The sequence below is a fragment of the Cebus imitator genome, unplaced genomic scaffold (assembly GCF_001604975.1).
Source record: "Cebus imitator isolate Cc_AM_T3 unplaced genomic scaffold, Cebus_imitator-1.0 Scaffold495, whole genome shotgun sequence".
Taxonomy (NCBI): domain Eukaryota; kingdom Metazoa; phylum Chordata; class Mammalia; order Primates; family Cebidae; genus Cebus; species Cebus imitator.
Window position 1 is genome coordinate 1,253,705 of NW_016107810.1, and position 20,228 is coordinate 1,273,932.

A 20,228-nucleotide genomic window follows, 5' to 3' on the forward strand; every position below is an offset into this window, starting at 1 on the left:
CTGCACACACCTGTCCCCTGCCTGAGACCCACAAACACCTGCCCTCACTGCCAGAGACAGTCTGAACCTCTCAAGGCCTTGATGGGCATCACTGAATTTTTATACCCTTCTAGGTTCTTCTCTTTTTCTGGAATTATTCTTCAGAAAAAGTGATAGGCTGTCTGGTTCTGCAGTTCTGCCTCACCCTCCCAGTGAAAGCAACTCTAAAATCTGGACACAAGATGTCACCATGTGTCTGCAGGTGGGTTTGTGGGGCAGTCAGTGCTGAGGAGAGCTCCGCCAGAGTCGGAACGGACCTGTAGCAGAAAGCCTCATTTCCGCCCAGGTGCTGGGCCTGTGCAACTACAATTGGCACAGAGCGAAGCCCCCACGGGCCTCCATCCACCCTGGCGTTCTCCTGGGGCTGCTGTCCCTGTGGGGTTTGAAACCCGGGGAAAGCAGGAGCGCAGCAGGGGAGGAGAGGGGGCTGGAGCTGGGGCAGGGCCTGTCCCAGGAGGAGGGGCATAGGCGAAGGGCCGGAGGTCCACACTCCCCCTTGGGGCTGTGCGCTGGGCTGGGCTGGGCTGGGCTGCTCACAGCAGAGCAGGATTTCACAAAGCCAGGCGGGAACCTGCTGAGACAGAACAGCTGCGGCACCCACAAGATGGGGCCTCGGCAGATGTCCTGGGGCTTTCGGCGGGAACAGTAAGGGTCGCATCCAGAGAGTGAGAGCAAAACGAACCAAGACTAGACCAGGCTCCGACCCCTGGACCCAGGCGGCCCTGCGCATGATCCGCCTTCTAGAACAAAGTGGTGCTTTCGGCACTGACACCCTCTGGGATTCTCCAAGTTCTCGTCCAGCCTCAGAAGGAAAGAAACTGACTGGCAGGAGGCAGAGCTGAGCCAAGGACACACGAGAGAAACGCGGCCACAGAGAAATGTGGTCACAGAGAGACGCGGTCACAGAGACCACAGCAGGTACTGGAAACAGAAACTTCCGCAAACCGTGGGTCACAGAGCGAAAGCTGGACCGTCAGACAGAGGACGCGCGGGACCCAGGCCACGGAGGCAGGTGGGCTTCCTGGAACTGAACACTGCTCCCGCCTGCAGCCCCTCAGCTGTGCGCAGTGTGCTGGGAGGGGCCCCTCACCTGGAAAGCCAGGTGAGCCTCGGACAGGAGCAGCCGTGCAGGCTGGTACATGCTCATCTCCAGCAGAACCTCTGCCTTCAGAATCCACAGGTGGGGATAGGACGTCCCATCGAGGCCCCTCCCAGTCTCCCCATTCATCTTCAAAATCTGTAAGACACGGCAGCCCCAAGCGGCCCAGTCCCGACACCTGTGACCTCTGAGGGGGTCTGTACCGCACTGTGGGTGCCTCGCAAGCTCCCCGTGAACCCTGAGGCCACAGCTCAGTCCTCTGCCATCTCCTCCCACAGACCTCCCACGCCCCATGCACCCCCCTCTTCCCCCGAATCCTTTGAAGCCAACCAAGCCCACCAGTGGCCACGCAGAGCCTTCCGGACTCCACACACCCATATCAGGGTGTAGGAGCCCGAGCCCACCTCAGACTGCCAACCAACCCGCCATCTAGGCCTGCCCTGCAGCCCTGCACCCGGCCTTGCTAGGGTGCCCCAGGGATTGCGCTGGTGGCTGAGCTGCTGTCTGGGATCTGGGCCCACCCCGCAACCCCCCGCCTCACTAGGCAGAGCCCCCCCCACAGCATGGGCCGGTGGCTGAGCCCCTGCCCTGGGATCTGGGACCACCACCCACCCCGCCTCACTAGGCAGAGCTGCCCCCACAGCATGGGCCGGTGGCTGAGTCCCTGCCCTGGGATCTCGGTCTGCCCCACACCCCCTTGCCCCCTCCTCGCTAGTCAGAGGCCCCCCTCGAGGCCCGGGGTGGTGGCTAAGCCCACTCTGCTGTGCTGTGGATGCAGGTCCTGTGCTGAGCCCCCGTCCTGCCTGCCAGATCACAGGAAGCATGGCCTTTGCTCCTCAGTGGCGCTCCCATGGTAACTGTGTTTAGGGTTAGGAGCTGGGCTGGTCACCTTCCTTCACGGGCAAACCCAGAAGGGTGCTGCGCTCTGCCACTGAGGGGTGGGAAGCCCGGGTGGCACAGACGGGAAAACCGTTCTGTCAGGCGATGGGGACCTCTGGCCAGAGACCTCTCTTCGCCTCCCCCACCTTCTCACTGCCTCTGCTCAGGTGCCTGGCAGGCCTGTTCCAGGGAGGCCCGCGGTGCACATAAGCTCGTCTTTCCCAGGGGAATTCCAGGGCTCACGGGAGAGAAACCGTGCAGGAAGCCCCTGGCACACTGACACATGGGCTGCCTCCTGGCTCAGCTGCGGCCTGCACAGCCACGAGCCACGGGGTCCAGCCGGTCAGGATTCTGGACGGTGAGGTTACCCTGTCCTTGGCTTCCAGTGGTTTGATCTCTACAGAGTGGGCGGCAAGTGTCTGCTCGTTGAGTGCTGGCAGGCTTTCTTCTAACAAGGGCTCCTTGTTTTTCTCTCTTTTCAGTGCGATCTCTTTTCTGCAGCTAACGTGAGTAAAGCAGACGATATGCAAAAGAAAAACCACATGGCCACGAAAATGTCACTTCACCAGTAATCAAAGAAATGCAAACGAAAACAGTGACAATTACACTCTTCACTTGAATGTTTACAGAGATTTTTAAAAATCCTCAGGATCTAACGGCACATCTGACTCCACGCACCCATATCAGGGTGCGTGGAGTCAGATGAAGTCTGACTTCATTTGAAGTCCGTCACTGGTTTCTCTCTTCCAAACTCCGAACTCAGGCCCAGCTGCTGTCTGAAAGTCTGGCAGGCGTTTCATGAGCATCTGGGGCTCCATCTCTCCAGAGCAGCGTGCCCAGCCCTGCCCCCCAGCCCTGCCCCCCCCCCGCCCCGTGCCTCCTGCGGGCGCCCCCGTCTGAAAGCTCGGCAGCAACTGCTGTCCCTGGGGGGCTCCTGCTCCTCTGCTTGGCCTTCCTGCGGGGTCTTCAGGGTGCCTGCTGCCTTCCCCTTCACCCTCCACCTGGTCCCGGCCACAGCCCGACTGTCCCGCCTTCTCCTGTGCCACGAACCCCAGGCCCTGGCCACTTGCCACACCACGTCCAGAGAGGTCCTTCAGAAGACAGGCCAGGAGGGGTCAAGACCCTGACAGGCCCCAGCCCCAGCCCCTGGGTCTCTGAGTCCTCCAGCCATCTCCCGAGGGCTGCACACCCCTGACCAGGCCTCCGCAGCCACGTGGGTTCCAGGTGGAGGCCCCCTTGCTGCCGAGACGTCACTGCTCCCAGCACAGCCCACCACACTGGCCTCCCCACGCTGCTCTAGCCTCTGCATCTGCCGCCCTCTGCAGCTGGTAAAAAAATGCACAGGAGGGAACGGGGACTCCACGGCCCCGGGAGCTCCGCTTCTCCAAGCTGATTTTAGGGCTGTGCGGACAACCGGGCCAAAGACCCCACGTCACTCAGACCAGGAGAGTGTGAGCACAGGTCCAATGTCCAGCCGAGGGCCGGACAAATAGCCCATGGCACTGACAAGTGTGAAGTTCACATCGCAGGCCAGCGTTGGTCACCAAGGCGGGTTAGCCAGAGCAGAGGAAGCTCAATTCCACGTCCACAGTGACAGCGTCTGTTTCTATGCAGTGCGGAGTGGCCGGAAGAGCGTATGTGGAAATATGAACAGGGTCACGCTGGGTGACGTGGCCGGTATGACGTCTGTTTTCCTCTTTCTTCTATCTACCTACGTGTTCTAAGATTTTCACTGTAACATGTATCACGTATGTAATTTAAAAGTATCTTGTAAAAGCGAACAAAATGGAACCATATATAATCACAGCACAGATGTGTTTCCGAGATGGTCTCTAAATCTAAAAGTGATTTGCTATAGTCACGAGAGTTGGTTGTTAAACAGCCTGATGTTGGTCAATTGCAGCACCTCTGAAGTGAACTCGTGCCTGAAGGCTGTCAGAGCCACCAGCGGCCTGACCTAGCACTGCCCAGCACCCAGTGCCCAAGGGTCCAGGGCCCGTGCCCCGCCTTTCTGTGGTCCTGGGAGGGGCTGGGCCAGCCTGGGGAGCTCCCCTCACCGCCCCTCCTTCCCTCCATGAGGAGCACCTCCCCACAGCCCACCTCCAGCTCGACCCAGGAGAACCAGCCACAGCTGACTCCCCGAGCGCTCCCTCTCCCCAGGCACCGCCCCCGAGACATGCCCTTCCCGGAGAGGCAGGAGTCCAGGGCAGAGGGTGGCCGCTGGTTGTCCTCATGGTGGCTTGCACCAGGCCGGGCACCGCACCAAGCGTGAGCTCGGAACCCCAGGTGGCGCGGGTGGGCCTGCACGCACCTGGCCTGCTCCAGCTCGCTGATGTGCACCTGCCCGACCGCCTCTTCATGCTGCACCGCTGCCTCCCTCAGCTTCAGCTCGGAGCACACGTGGGCGAGGCTGTGGGGAGGGCGGCCAGAGTCAGCTCTGCGCAGGGGCAGAGGGAGCCAGAGACAGAAGTTACTGGGCTTAGTGTGCTCAATAGTCAACTGAAACATCAAGGCGGACTTTGAAGGTATTTTCAACAATGTTTGAAGGTCAGTAAAATTACTAGGGAAAAGTGCCAGGCAGCTCCATCGCATTTCAGGCAGGATTCTCCCCGCTCCTCCACAGCTCTCGTGTGAGGCGTTATCCGCCGGCGACTGGGTGCTGTCCTCAGGTAGGCTCAGCACCCACCATAAGCGGAGAAGCCTCCACTCCTGTTGAAAGCCTTGTTCTTGTAAAATGCTTTCAGGTAAGCGGGAAGGCTGTACAGACACCAGGAGGCGCCTCGCGGCCACAGCTGCTCCGGCTCCCTCTCCCTCGCCCTGCCCTGGCGTATCTGCGCACCCTTCCCCAGATCCTTCCCCGGCCCGGGCACACCTCCATTTAACACACTCTCAGACACTGCTTATTTCACGACTGAAAGTCTGGGGCAAGCCCCGTCGGCCAAGTCCATCAGCACCATTTTCCAACAGCCCATACCCACCTGGTATCTCTGTGTCACATTTTGGCAATTCTTGAAATATTTCAAACGTTGTCATTCTTATTATCGGGTTACGGCGATCTGTGTTCAGTGGTCTCTGAGGTTACCACTGTAACTGTTTTGCGGCACCATAAACCATGCCCATGTAAGACGGTGAACCTGGTTGATAAATGTCCAGCGCTCCCCCATCGCCCTCCCTCCCGCCGGGTCTCCCTATTCCCCAAGACACAGACATTTTGAAATGAGGCCAGTGAATAACCTTACAATGGCCTCTAAGTGTTCAAGAGAAAGGAACAGTCGCACGCCTCTCACTTCAAATAAAAAGCCAAAATGATTAAGTTTAGTGAGGGAAGGGTGTCAAAAGTGGAGACAGACTGAAAGCTAGGCCCCCAACAGTTAACCAAGTTGTAAGTGCAAAGGGAAGGTTCTGCAAAGAAATTAGAAGTGCTCCTTCAGAGAACATATGGATACCAACAATAAGAAAGCGAAGGAGCCTCGCTGCTGATACGAAGCAGTTTCGATGGTCTGTGCGGAAGATCAAACCAGTCACAAAATTCCTTTAAGTTGAAGCCTAATCCAGAGCGAGGCCTTCATTCTATTCAATCTGATGAAGGCTGAGAGATGTGAGGACGTTGCAGAAGAAAAGTCTGGAGCTGGCAGAGGTGGGCTCGTGAGGTTTTGGGACAGAGCTGTCTCCACAACGTAAAAGTGCCAGGTGGAGCAGCAAGGGCTGATGGAGAGGCTGAAGCAAGTTAGCCGGCAGACCCAGCTCATCAGACACTGACGGGGGCTATGCTAATCAGCAGTCTTCCACTGCAGACCATACAGCCTTCTACTGGAAGAAGATGCCGGCCAGGGCTTCCATGACTGGAGAGAAGTCATTGCCTGGCTTCAAAGCTTCCAAGCAGAGGCTGACTCTCTTGTTAGGGGCCAGCACAGCTGGGGACTCTCAGCTGAAGCCAGTCCTCACTCACCATTCTGAAAATCCTAGGGCCTTTAAGAATGAGGCTAAATTGACTCTGCCCATGCTCTGTAAGTGGAACAGCAAAGCCTGGGTGACAGCACATCTGTTGACAGCATGATTTGCTGAATACTTAAAGCCCACTGTTGAGACCTGCTGCTCAGAAACACAGATTCCTTTCAGAACAGTACCACTCAGTGGCAATGGTCCGGCCGCCCAAGAGATCTCACGGAGATGCACGAGGAGGTGAATGCTGTCTCCGCACCTGCCAACACCACATCCATTCTGCAGCCTGGACCAAGGCGTCATTTCAACTTTTTAAGTCTTACTATTTAAGAAGCACATTCAATAAAGTTGTAGCTGCCACCAAGAGTGATTTTTCTGATGGATCTGGGCAGTGAATTGAAAACCTTCTGGAAAGGGTTCGCCATTCTAGATCCCATTAAAAACATTCCTGATTCATGGGAGGAGGCCAAAATAGCAACATTAACAGGAATTTGGAAGAAGTTGATTCCAGCCCTTGTGGATGACTTTGAAGGGTTCAGGATTTCCACAGAAGGAGCTGCAGACGTGGGGGAAGCAGCAAGAGAACTAGAATCAGAAGTGGGGCCTGAAGACGGGACTACACTGCGGCCATCTCAAGGGAAAACCTGATTGCCTCCTACGGATGAGCAGAGAAAGCGGTTTCTTGGGATGGGATCTGCTCCTGGTGACGATGCTGTGAACACCGTGGAAATGACAACAAAGGACCTAGAATATTCCATGGGTTGAGCTGATAAAGTGGCAGCAGCATCTAAGAGACTGACTGCAATTGTGAAAGAACTTCTACCGTGGGTGAAATTCTGTCAAACAGCATTGCCTGTGACAGAGAAATCTTTTGTGAAAGAGTTGACCAATGTGGCAAATTTTATTGTTGTCTTATTTTAAGAAACTGCTAGCCTTTTTTGTATTTTTAGTACATACATTTTAAATGAATATACGTACATTTTTTAGACATAATGCTATTGCACACTTGGCAGACTACAGAATAGTGTAAACACAACTTTTATATACACTGGAAAACCAAAAACTTCATTTGACGTGCTTTATTGTGATACTTGCTTTGTTTTGGAACCCAACCTGCAGTATCTCCAAGATACACCCTTAAAACAAGAATGTTCTCTTAAGGATCAGGGATAAATTTTAAAATTAAAATATCATATTTTATTTAAAAAATGGTTAGCAACAGGGTCCTGCTGTGTTGCCCAGGCTGGAGTGCGGCACAATCAGAGCTCACTGCAGCCTCCACTTCTTCAGCTCAGGTGACCCTCTTGCCTCAGCCTCCTGAGTAGCTGGGACAACGGTTGTGTCACCGTACCTGGCTAATATATTTTTTAAATTTTTTGTAGAAATTATGTCTTGCTATATTGCCCAGGCTGGTCTCAAACCCCTGGGATCAAACAGTCCTCCCGTCCCAACCAAAAATACCGTTTTTATAGACAAATATTTTTATTTACTTGGTGTCCAAGTTCCAGGGACCTTATTATTTGCACAGACAACTACATAACCAATATTTTAACATGTTGTTCATTTTCGTATTGCTTTGGAGAAATTGCACTCTGGAAGAGAAAGGAGCCGTACCCACCGGAGGCGGTAGAGATCCGCCAGGCCCTTGCTTCCCACCACGGACTCCGAAATCAGCACCCCCAGCTGCAGGATGGGGACCGTGAGCTCATGCAGGCACATCTTCTGCAGGGCCTTGACCAGGTGGTCCAGGAAATACAGACTGTACGTCTACATGGACACAAGACACACGTAGGAGGTCAGGGGAGCAGGTGCAGACCACAAGCATAGGGTCTTTCCTCAGAAAACTCCCTCCCTCCCTGCGCCGGGTGTGTGCACAGCAGGTGCTCAGAGCGGGTCTGTGGGACGGACGGGGGCTGTGCTACCTTCCCTCCCTCCTCCACTCACAGGTTTCATTTTATCACGTGATAATTTCTGTGAACATCAGCACCCAACTATGAAGATCCTCATAAGAAACATACTCGTTCATGTATTTATTCAAACTATGTGTTTGTTTCCCTTTTCTACTAAAAACTACTGACTCATTAGAAATAGGATTTCTTTGTGTACACACAACCACTTAAAAACTTAATACATGCAGAAGAGCCAATGCTTCCCATGATGTTGGAGTCGGTTTGTTAAAACAATTACTCTTGAGTGGGACATTAGGAAAGCTGGATGACCCTGTTGCAAAAATCTAAGAACTAGGAGTTAATCAATGTCCAAAGAATGACTGGGCCAAGATCTGGAAGACAGCATGCAGCCAGGACGCGAGCCTGGCCGTCAGGCACCCAGGCAGCTGAGGGCCACGTGGTGCTCCAGATGGTGCTGCAGGCTGGGCTCAGAAAACTGCGTTCAGGGCCCACCAAGAGCTCCGCTCTCTTTCAGGCTGGGTCCCCGAAGGGCTGCACCTTAGAATTCAAGGCATTCTAGGAGGAGGCCGTCTCCTCAGGGACAACAGCCAGGCAGGGGGGCTGCAGGCAGCCTGGAAAGCACAGGGATGCTTTGAGAGGCTGATGGAATTTGAGAGGTTGATGGAATTGATCTGTCCCAGGGAGGCTGATCGGGAGAGCGAGAGAGGAATGGCAGGGCTGTCTACAGATCCCACAGCCATTAAAAGGTAATACAAGGACATTGAGAACAACTTCATGACGATACATCCAAAAAACTGTTACAAGAAGAAACAGAAGCTCTGAAGAATTCTGTAACTGTGAAATACACTGGAGCCATAATTTAAAACCTTCCCCGACAGAAGCTCTGGGCTCAGATGGCTTCACCAGGGAGCTCTTCCAAACTTTCAAGGATGAAATAACCACCAATCTTATATAAATTCCCCCCAAGAATGGTCAGAAGGGAACACTTTCTAACTGACTAAAAGGCCAGCATCACTTTTACCACATCCTGAGGACACACACGAAAGGAAAATTAAACCTTGTCTTCCTCACAAGCGCAGACGCACGCGCCCGGGACCCAAGTGCTGCCAATCACCGTGGTGACACGAAGTGAGTGACAGCACAGCCACGCTGCCTGTTGGGACAGTCATTAAGAAGAACCAAAGGTAATTAATTCAAAGAATGAAAGATGGAAACATCATCTGCACAGATGGAGAAAAATATCTGATAAAAACATACAGACATTCGTGACTAAAATTCTTAATGAATAGAAACTTCCTTAATCAATAAAGATGTATAAAAACCTACAACAAACGTCAATTACACTTGACAGTAAAATGCTGACAGCTTTCCTTTGCGACAGGGAGCAAGAGGAAAGTGGATGGCATCACTGTTTTTATTCAGCCTCAGACGGGAGGTCCCTGCCAGAATATGAGATACGGTAAGGAAAAAAACAGTAAAGAACGGGAAGTTGAAAAGAAAAATCCGTTTGCAGGTAAAATGACTATGTACACACAAAATCCAAATTAATCTACAGACGAATTTCTAAAGTTATAAAGAGCTTAACAACAATAACAAGAAAACGATTCATGAAACACATAGACTGTGGCCTGTCCACGCAATGGGTCACCCACAGCAATGCATGAAACACACAGACCGTGGCCTGTCCACGCAATGGGTCACCCACGGCAATGCATGAAACACACAGACCATGGCCTGTCCATGCAATGGGTCACCCACGGCAATGCATGAAACACACGGACCGTGGCCTGTCCACGCAATGGGCCACCCACAGCAATGCATGAAACACACAGACCGTGGCCTGTCCACGCAATGGGTCACCCATGGCAATGCATGAAACACATGGACCGTGGCCTGTCCAGTGTCACCCACAGCAATGCATGAAACACACAGACCGTGGCCTGTCCATGCAATGGGCCACCCACAGCAATGCATGAAACACACAGACCATGGCCTGTCCACACAATGGGCCACCCACAGCAATGCATGAAACACACAGACCGTGGCCTGTCCACGCAATGGGCCACCCACAGCAATGCATGAAACACACAGACCGTGGCCTGTCCAGTGTCACCCACAGCAATGCATGAAACACACAGACCGTGGCCTGTCCAGTGTCACCCACAGCAATGCATGAAACACAGACAGACTGTGGCCTGTCCACGCCGTGGACCCACGGCAATGCACAAAACAAATCATGGGGACACAGCCACAGACAGAGTCCCTGGTGAAGGACGCTCGCCAAAAAGAATCCACCCCAGCAAGGCAGGGAGACCTGGAGGACACCCAGTCCTAGTCCCTGGAGCTGTGTGCATGGCCACAGAAAGGCAAAAAGGACATGTGGATGTGAGAAGGTGAGGACCCCGAGGTGGTGAGGGTCTCTGGGATAGTCCAGGTGTGCCCTAAATGTAATCCCGTGGGAGGGAGTGGGAGGGAGCAAGAGATCTCCGCACAAAAAGGAGGCCATGTGACTACAGAGGCCGACACTGTTGAGGCAAGAGGGACTCTTCCCTGGGGACCTGGATGGCGTGCAGCCCTCCCCACACCTGGGTTTGAGCCCAGGGATACTGATTTGGGGCTTCTGGGCCTCCAGAACTGTGAGGGGGTCCATTTCTGTTTTTTTTTTTTTGGAGACAGAGTCTTGCTCTGTTGCCAGGCGGAGTGCGATGGTGCAATCTTGGCTCACTGCAACCTCTGCCTCCTGGGTTCAAGCGATTCCCCTGCTTCAGACTCCCAAGTAGCTGGGACTACAGGCGCGAACCACCAGGCCCGGCTAATTTTTTGTATTTTAGTAGAGATGCGGTTTCACCATGTCGGCCAGGACGGTCTCGATCTCCCAACCTTATGATCCGCCCACCTCGGCCTCCCAAAGTGCTGGGATTACAGGTGTGAGCCACCGCGCCCGGCCCATTTCTGCTTTTTTAACCACCCGGTTGTGGGAGGTTGCCACGAACACAGGGAACCATCCCGGCGTGTCTCGCTAGGCACGCATCGTCCCCGGGTGGGGAAAGAAGGAAGGGTTTCCATGGGTGTCAGCAGTTGGGGGCAGAGTGGTGTCGGGAAGGCTGGTGTGGGGCTGGGGGCTGCGGGGACTGTCGTATCCTCCTCTTTCTGGCTACAGCCCACTGTGGAAACTGACTTGGGGACAGGTCAAGGGGACACCATGCTGTGACCAAGGTGAGCATTGTCTTTATGTCAAAGTACCGGCTTCTGGATACTTTCGGCGTTCACAGTGGAGTCGCGCTTGTCCTGTTTCAGTATAGACAGCACTTCGTCGGGGCAGGAGAAGCAAGCCCACTCTTCTATGCTGGTGGGCAAATCTTCCAGCGGTTTGTTAGGAGCTGGGCTTTGAGACTGGAAGGGCAGGAATGCAGGATTTACCTGAAATGGTTTAAACAGCAGACCTCCACGGCATGACTGCACAGCAGGCAGGTCACAGCCTGGGGAGCCGGTGTCCTCCCACCAGTAGGCCCCAGCGAGTGCCCAGATCCAGCCTCCGACACTATTTGCAGGAAGTGCACGCAAAGCTTTCTGCCCCGTGCACAGCCAGAGTTGGCCTGGGGGTGCCCAGGCTCAGGACCCCCGAGGGCTAAGGCTCTGCAGCCTCTGCCTCAATGGCAGCTGGCTGGTGAGCTCAGCAGTGCTCGTGTCAGGGTGCAGGTGTGAGCATCCTGCTCCGGGAGGCTGCGCAGCCAAGTGGTTTCTCAGACCTGCCCAGCACTTGGAGAAGCGGATACTTACAAAGAGAAAGGTTTCACACGATGCAAAAACACTCTTCTCGCTGTTCTGGAACCCAGCCCCCCACACACCGAGGCCCTGGGCTATGCCTGCTGCCACGGTCTCTGAGCCTGGCGGACCTGGGGCAACGTCCTTTGTGCAAACTGCATGTGTTATGTGGCTAGCTCCAGACCCAGGATTCCCGCCAGGATCCAGCCAGGGTGCTTAACAGACGTGCCCTTGCATTGTCCTCCAAGAACCCTGACGGGGGAGAGAAACTGAGGCACAGATGCTGGCCTGGGCCCAGCCCCTGCATTGAGACAACCTGGGCTCCTCTGAGAACCCTGACAGGCAGGGAGACTGAGGCACAGGCCATCCCCGGCCTGGCCCTGAATTGTGGCCATCTGGTGCTCCTCCGAGAACCCTGACAGGTGGGGAAACTGAGGCACAGGCCATCCCTGGTGCTCATCTGAGAACCCTGACAGGCAGGGAGACTGAGGCACAGGCCATCCCTGGCCTGGCCCTGAATCACGGCCATCTGGTGCTCCTCCGAGAACCCTGACAGGAAGGGAAACTGAGGCACAGGTCATCCCCGGCCTGGCCCAGCCCTGCACCGCAGCCACCCGGGTGTCACCTGTTTGGCCTCCTTGGCCTTCTCTTCCTTTCCCTTCTCCTTCTCTTTTTTAGGCAATAACAGATGTGAGCTCGTTGCTGCCAGGGGTCTGCTGTCTGTCACTGATTTTCCTGCTGTCGTCAAGGAAACCTGCCGGGAGCATGAAATCCACATTTACAGCACTGAAAACTGACCCGCGGCCTGCTCCTCCACTCCTCCACTCCTGGATGAGGGACGCCCCGACCCGTGGGGGTCCCTGGACTCTAGTGCTCTGGTAACCTTGCGTCCCCCGTCAGCTGCTGTCAGGAGAGCGGGGCTGGCCCAGGGCGTGGGCACTGGGGGCTGCCTTGCTCCACGGCCGGGGATGCTGCAGGATACCCTGGGCCCTGGGGCTTCCCGCTGGCCACCCCACACCCTCCCTGCAGCGGTCCTCGTGGGGGCTGTTCCCAGGCAGGGAGGACACTGGGCACATCTCCTTGGCAGAACCAGGCGGTGCAGCCCTAGCACACGTGGGGGTCTGGGGCAGGCATGGCTGGCCCTGGGGGAGGACTCGCCACTCCTTAGGTGAATGAGTTCAAGATCTCTGATTAAGAACACATGAGAATAACGTTGGAACAATTCTAGAAGAGTCACAAAGAATGAAGGCATGGACGCCCACAGCCCCAGGTCTGGCAGTGATGGAGGCTGGTGGGGGGCCGAAGATGCGGTGGGGGCCTCCCCACCTTTCCTGCTCTGCACATGGCTGGGCAGTGGGCCTGTTGATCCTGGGATGCCCTGTGGGGCCTCTGGGCAAAGTCATACCCAGAAGAAAGGCCTACTGTGCCCGGCACTGCCCTGCTAGGCTGAGGCCTGCAAGAGGCCAGGCAGGCACACAGGGCAGTCCCCAAGGACCCTCGGCTCCCAACAGCTGCTCCTGGGGGGCCCTACAGGGAGGGGTAGGAGGAGGAGCGGGAGGAGTGGGGGTGGGAGTGGGGCGCAGAAGAAGGGTCCGGAAGCCCTGTCAGTGGCAGTTCAGGGCTGTTGGGCCCTAGATGCCAACAGAGGTGCCTGCTGTGGCCTTGGTGTGGTAAGCTGGGCCGGAGCAGTTTTGGGTGGTTGGTAAGGGCCCCAGGACGGTGTCTGGGAGGACCAGCTGATCTGGAGGCAGACGCGGGCCCCTCCCTTGGGAAGTGCTGGGAATGTGGAGGGCGCAGGGGCCAAGACGGGAGTTTCTCGATTTTATGTGATGGGAATCATTTGGTGGAGAGGAAGAACCTGGATGTCTCGAGAGAAACTGCTCACACCTCAAAGGTCTTAGGAAACACGGGGAGAGGCTCTGACGTCTTTAAAACACGTGCTGCAGTTTCCCCAGGCCTGTGGCCTGTCCCACACAGTGGGGCCTGCGCCGGGCCTCACCTGACAGATGCGCCTGAGGAAGGCATAGGCTGCCAGGCAGCAGTCCTCGTAGCCCTGGGCACCCGGCGACAGCACCAGGGCCAGCAGGATGTGCCCGCGGGCCAGCGCCTCCAGCTGCCGCACGCTGCGCAGCTGCTCCAGGGACACCGTCTCCCCGGCCTCTGACACGGGGCTCCGTGGGGGCGTCTGCACAGGCACGGACTCCCCTGAAACACGGGGTGCCCGAGGCTGAGAGAAGGCCCGGTTATGGGTCTGTGGGCCCCCGGCCACTCCCTCCCCTGCCCGAGGCTGCGGTGGACTGCCTAGCGCCTTTCTGACCCCCGCCTCGTTGGTCCCTGTGCGCTGCTCTCTGCTGAGGGCCGGGAGCCAGGAGAGGAAATGCTGTTGGACTCATTCTGAGAAGACTGAGCCTGGCCGCCCCCAGGAGCAGCTCTGCTCCCAGCTCCAGCCCCGGCCCCTCAGGCCCCCAAGGGCTCTCCTGATGCCCTGTGTGTCCCGGAAGCCTCATGATCTGCACCTGGCCTGGGCACCCTGCTCCTGTCCCAGATGGCCCCGAGGGCCTGGGGGTTCTGAGCAGGGGGCCCCTTCATCCTGACAGGGGGCTAGGACCAGCTGTCTCGCGGAGGGTGACCCTGAGAGAGCCAGCGCTGTTGAGTGCGCCAGGTCGGCTCCACTGTGTGCACACACATGTGTGTGCCTGTGTGTATGCGTGTGTGGGGGGGGAGACCTGCGCGCCCCACAGAGCTTCTGCCCCAGGTCACCCTGGGCTTGTGCCCAGGCACCGGCCATGGTTAAGCCCTGGATGATGCCAGTGAGGCCTACATCGTCTGCCCAGGTCCCCGCTTACCAGCAACCCCCACCTCCCTGCACTGCTGTGAGCAGGGGCCCGCAGCTGGAGAAGGGAGCCCCCACCTTGAGTTGGAAGGGACTTTTGGGGTGGCCGAGGTGCCCGCAGGGTCTGGGGGCTCAGGACTCCCCCTCCCCCAGCCTCCTGAGGAAGGCAGCCTCTGGGCCGGCCCAGCCACGTGCCTGAGAACTTGCCTTCCCCTTGACCTGCAGGGGGCCGTTCTGTAAAGGTGATTTGGTGGCTGTCAGACTGACTACCTCAGGGCCCCTGCAGGGGGCATCGCTGAGACGCACCCGGGGCTCCTGATCTCCAAAGCCTGCATGGACACGTGGACACCTAAAGGCCGTCCGGGTTCCGGACAAGGAGGAGAGTACAGGGGGACCAGTGCGGGGTCGGTACCCTGGCCATGGCGTGGACTCACCGTCCGGCATGGCCTCTGGTTCGGGGGCGTCGCTGGGCGGCTTCATGGCCAGCAGGATCTCGATGGCCCAGCGGAGGTGGAAGACCACGTCCTCGAGAGGAAAGTGTCTGTGGTAGAGCCACTGGCTGAACTCCAGGAGGTAGTCCACCTTCTGCCACTCCGTCTCAGGCTTCTTTGGGATCAAACAGAAAGGGTGACATCCTCAGGATGGCCCTGAAGGCGTCGCTTACACTGTGAAACACTTTCACTGCTCATTTTCTAAAAAAAAGATTCATTCTTACCCCACAGTTACGTTTGGAGGCTGCCTCCAATGAGACCATGTTGCCATTTATGGTCATTGAGATGTTCCAGGTACAGACAAGGTGGCACTGCTGTCTGTTTTCACAGGCAGCCCTCCCAGGGCCCACACGTCCCCTGCGCTGCAGGAGGACACAAGGCAGGGGTCCTGCTGTCCCCTGGTCTGAGGGTGGCCCTCTCTGGGTGGTTCTGGGCAGCCCTGTGTCCCTGCTGGAGGGGAGGCCCCCGCAGAGCAGGAAAGGTGCTTGCTCTGTCCTGCACCCAGACGCAGAGTGCAGCCCAAGGCCTGGCCTGTGCACACTCGGCACTTAGTTCAGGACGCGGGGTGCTAATCAGATCGCCAAGGTCCTGCCCTTAACCCAGGGCTTCCTCTGTCATGAAGAGGTGGGAAGGGGAGAAGGATGAGGAACCAGTGGGGCAGCAGGGCCTGGAAGCCCCGTGAAGGAAGGCCACAGATGGGGAGGGAGGGGAGCAGCTGTGGAGGCTGGTGACGGCTCCCACAAAAGCTGTGCACACTGGGGAGGGCCTTGGCCCTGATGGGGAAGTTTAAGAGAAAGTGGGTCATCTTCTCAACAGAAGCGCGGGGCCACCTGGCGTCCACAGGCTGAGGAGTGCCGGGGACCCTGCCTCACACTGTATTACTCATAAACATAAGAGCCAGAACCATAAAACTCAGAAGATAACAGGGAATAAACCTTCATCACCTTGGGTTTTGCAGACACAGCACCATCAACGTGCGTAAACGCACACGCCACGCCGGCAACGCGCGCAAACGCACACGCCACGCCGGCAACGCGGGCAGGCACAGCTACAATACCAACACAAGCAACAACACAAGAAATAGACAACTAGAATCCATCACAATTTCCAACTGTGCCATAAATCGTACCACCCAGAAAGTGAAGAAGTGGTTGGAAAGCCGCTCAGAGAAGGAGAAGGGTTTGTTGGCGACGCCCCTGCTGAAGAACTTGCATCCCGAGTGCACCATGAGCTCCTACAGGCCAAAACCAAACAAGCAGACCACAAATGGGCAGAGGGCCGCAGTGGACACTTCTCCGACGACCTACAAACGGCCCACCAGCCCTTGGGAACACACGCGCCATCTTCAGTCACTGGGAAAATGCCGGCAGGCACGAGGAGACACCCCTCACGCCCACAGCATAGCTAGTCAGATGAGATCGAGAGCCGGTGTGTGGTGTGGAGAAACCGGAGCCCCACGCGCTGCGGCCGCTGAGGGAGATGATCCGGCCCTTCCTCGGACAGCCCCACACAGGGCAGCCATGCGCCCAGCAACTCCACCGTGGGGCTGTGCCCACGGGAGGCAAGGACGGGGCCAGGCCAGGACGCGTGAGCAAATGCTGACAGCAGCGTTCTTCACAGCAGGCAGTGGGAAACGACACGAACGGCATCCGTGGCCTAACGGATAAGCACGTACTAGAACGTCAGACGCACACCGGATACTACTCAGCCCTGAGTGGGAACGATGGGGACGGCCCCGGGTGATGTCACGCTGAACGAAGGACCGTGTCATGCTCCATTCTGTTTACAGAAAATGTCCAGATCCGTGGCTCGCCAGGGCCAGCGGAGGGAGGGAAGGATGGGGAGTGAGTGCTGACGGACGCAGGGTTTTGGGGGGCAATGAAATGTTCTAAAATTGTGTGGCAGTGATGACTGTATAACCCTGATAATTTACTAAAAACATCACATTGTACCTCTAACAAAAACAGACAACTGAAGGAAGGACTCGGGTCAGTGAGGACAGAAAACACTTTCAAGGGTTTCCGCCCCTAGGGCCAGCGCGGCTCAGCTGGGTCCTGCCTTCCCCAGCCACCCCTCCTCAGGCCCTTCCTGCTTTCCCTGGAGGAGGCTGGGTCCCTCCCTGCTTGATCCCTGCCAACCCCAGCAGGGCAACTGCCAAGGAACGACATAGCCTCTGGTTCCCCGAAGCGAGGCAACGTGGCACAGCGTGGCTCAGCGTGGCTCCCCGTGGCGGTACCCGGGAGTCTGCCTTGACAGTCCAGTGCCCTGAGCTGCACTCTTAGCACCTGGCAGAGCCTCCGGACTATGCTCAGTTACCCCACCCGGGGGCCACCTGGACCCCAGGGCAATCCAAACTCCTAGGGGAGGACTGTTCTCAGCCAGAGAAACAGCCTGCGTAACAGAAAAGCCTTTTAAGATATTCGCTAATGTTGGAAGGTTCGTGCCTTTCACGCCAGGAGCCTGGGATGCCTTTTGTTCCCAGGATAAAGTTCTGCGCTATGCACCGCACGGCCCTTGCTCCTGATAAGCAGAGGAGTCAAATCGACGCCAAAGCGCCTGCCTTCTCCCAAGCCCACTCCAGGTGTATCCAGGGAAACGTCTGTCTTGGCTTCTGTGGGTGGGGAAGACACACCAATGTCCTCCATGACCCCAAATCCCAGGGCCCTGCAGAGCCCTGCTCTCCTCTGCCGCCACACGCCCATCTGGGCCCCCGTGCCTCTGGAGGAGCCTAGGTGCTTCCACCTGGGACAGCACCCTCTGAGCCCCCCACACCCTCCTCAGGGACGAGGACCTGACCATGACCCCTCCATGCTGGAAAGGGATCACTGAAACCAACTCCGTCCGTCGTCCCTGACTGGTCAGCAGGAGGAGCACCGGGGCCGTGTGGTGCATTCTGCACCGTCAGCCATAAGTGCCGCCCATGCCAGTTCCCAGCTGAGCTTTCGTCCACTCGAGGATAAACGGCACCCATGCTCATGGTTTCGCACCTGCAAGGCCTGGATGGCGCTGTGGTAGCAGGCCAGCTCTCCAGACACGCTCCGCGAGTTCAGGGCCAGCCGGTGCCACATGCCTGCCACGTAGTCCTCACTCTCAGCCTTGAACTTCTGGATTTCCATCGAGAAATTCTGCCCGAGCTTGGCCTTCACGATGATCATGTGCTTGAAGATCAAGCTAAAGGAAGGGAAGGAGATAACCCTGCGCTGGGATTGGACGGCGGGACCTTGAACGTGTGTGATGCAGCCCAGACTTGCTCCTCCACGCCCTGCTTAAAACGATGAAGCCAAACAGAGCCCGGGTGGGTGGGGGTCTCGAGGCCGCACTGCGTTTTAAGTTCCCGCTCTCTCTGTGTTGAATTTTCCTGGGGAAGTCAAGGCTTCCAGCGAGAGTGGGAACTGGGGGAGGCCCAGGCAGAGAGGGACCGTGTGGGGTGGGGGAGTATGCTCCAGGCAGGGTGCAGCAGGTGGGTGTTCACAAGTGGTGGGGGAGACATTCCGGGTGGGGGGAGCACACTGTAGCAGGGGGTGCAGCACTCACAAGCGGTGTGGGGAGCACGCCCCGGGGGGAGGGGCACACTCCAGTCGGGGGACAGCAGGTGGGCAGCTCACAGGTGGTGGGTGGAGCACTCACAGGTGGTGTGGGGAGCACTCACAGGTGGTGTGGGGAGCATGCCCCGGGTGGAGGGAGAACACTCAAGTAGGGGCACATCAGGCGGGGCACTCACAGGCGGTGTGGGGGGCACTCACAGGCGGTGTGGGGGGCACTCACAGGCGGTGGGGGGAGCACTCACAGGCGGTGGGGGGAGCACACTCTGGGTGGAGGGCATACACTCCAGTGGGGGTGCAGGAGGCGGGGCGCTCACCGGTGGTGAGTGGAGCACTCACAGGTGGTGGGGGGAGCACTCACAGGCGGTGGGCCGTCCGCGGCAGCACCTGCACAGCCTCGTCCAGCACCTTGAGGCCGCCTTCCCAGTTGTCCTGGTCAGCATGGCTGTGGAAGAGCAGGCCGTAGAGCGCGGCGCGGAGTGTCAGGTCGTCCTCAGCCCCTGGGAGGGAGAAGGAGGGGTGTCCTTGGAGCCGCCTGATCCCTCAACAGCACCCTCAGACCTCCTGGACCGCACTGCCCATCACAGTGCCCCCGAGGTGGAACCATGGCTACACAGGCGCCCAGGCCAGTGCGTGCCCTGCGGGGCTCATGCCAGCTGTGGACCTGTGTGGCCCCTCCAGCCCGCCACCGGCCACCCGAGATGTCCTTTCCACCGTGGGAAGCAGCTGTCTTGTCTCCTTGCTGGTCTCTGCCTCTCCCTCCCCATCTGCTTGGAGAGGTCTGCATTCACAAACACACTCCTGCGTCTCCACGTACTGAACATCAGCGAGCAGGACTCAGGGTCCTCTCAGGAGTTGCATGGAAAGCACCCCCGCAGCCGAGGACACAGCGCCATGTCCGCGTTCTGGAGTCCTCAGGCTTGGTGCCCGCTGCGGCACGGGAACAGCCCCGTGTCTCCGCAGAGGATGCTGCGTGACATGCAGAGGCAAAGTGCCACCACCATGGCACACGCAAGGACTGCCTGCCTGCTGAGTGAGCCCCACGCAGACTTCATAGGTCGCCCCATGGGCTGTCAGTGCCGCCGTATGCACGAAGCCAGCGGGGTGGAGCCTGGTGGGACAGAACCCTCAGTGTCTGGGCGAGCTGCCGATGAAGGGGCCGTGAGGAGACGGGGTGGACACAGGGCTGGACCCCCTCACACATCCCCACTCTTCACAGATCCCAGCCTGCTCCACAGCCTCCCAGCCAAGAATCCTTTTACCACAAGGATTCCAGGAACCTCGGGAGATGCGAAATATCACACCAAGGCCATGGAGCCCCCACCTCAGGAAGGGGTGCCCAGCAGTGGACCTGTGCCTTGCTGCTGCCCCCGCCCCAGCACCTCCTTGGCAACCAGGATGCTGACCCATCCCCTCCCCGTCACGGGCGCTGTCTGGGCCAGCCTGTACACCCTACCTAATGACAATTCCTGTGCCCTCCTGGCTCTTTCAGAGGTCAGTGAGGAATCTCTCTCCCTCTTGTCCCAGGAATAATCTTTGATGAAGCCTTGTCTGGAAAACTCTTTGGGTCTCAAGTCAATTCCTACTGCACTGAGCGTCCGAGAACCACAGTGGGTACCAGTGCAGGCTCCACCCATGTGCCGGCAGCAGGTATCGGGTTTCCCGGCTGTCTCCACCCCCGCTGCCCCTCACCTGGCTCCCCTCCCGCTGCTTCTGTGGCCTGCTGCA

The 20,228-nt window shown here is 57.4% G+C and overlaps 1 protein-coding gene across 6 annotated transcripts in view; it reads right to left on the minus strand.

The window, feature by feature from the left end:
• CFAP46 (cilia and flagella associated protein 46) overlaps nucleotides 1–20,228 on the minus strand; it is a 123,004-nt gene that overhangs the window by 44,765 nt on the left and 58,011 nt on the right. For all 6 annotated transcript variants that reach the window (XM_037733135.1, XM_017513566.2, XM_017513568.2 and 3 more), the window contains exons 26-31: nucleotides 18,862–19,000; nucleotides 17,946–18,129; nucleotides 7,578–7,726; nucleotides 4,329–4,427; nucleotides 2,386–2,518; nucleotides 1,130–1,276 (exon numbers count right to left, since the gene is read on the minus strand). In XM_037733135.1, coding sequence (XP_037589063.1) covers nucleotides 1,130–1,276; nucleotides 2,386–2,518; nucleotides 4,329–4,427; nucleotides 7,578–7,726; nucleotides 17,946–18,129; nucleotides 18,862–19,000 — 851 coding nt within the window. The remainder of the gene's footprint in view (nucleotides 1–1,129; nucleotides 1,277–2,385; nucleotides 2,519–4,328; nucleotides 4,428–7,577; nucleotides 7,727–17,945; nucleotides 18,130–18,861; nucleotides 19,001–20,228) is intronic.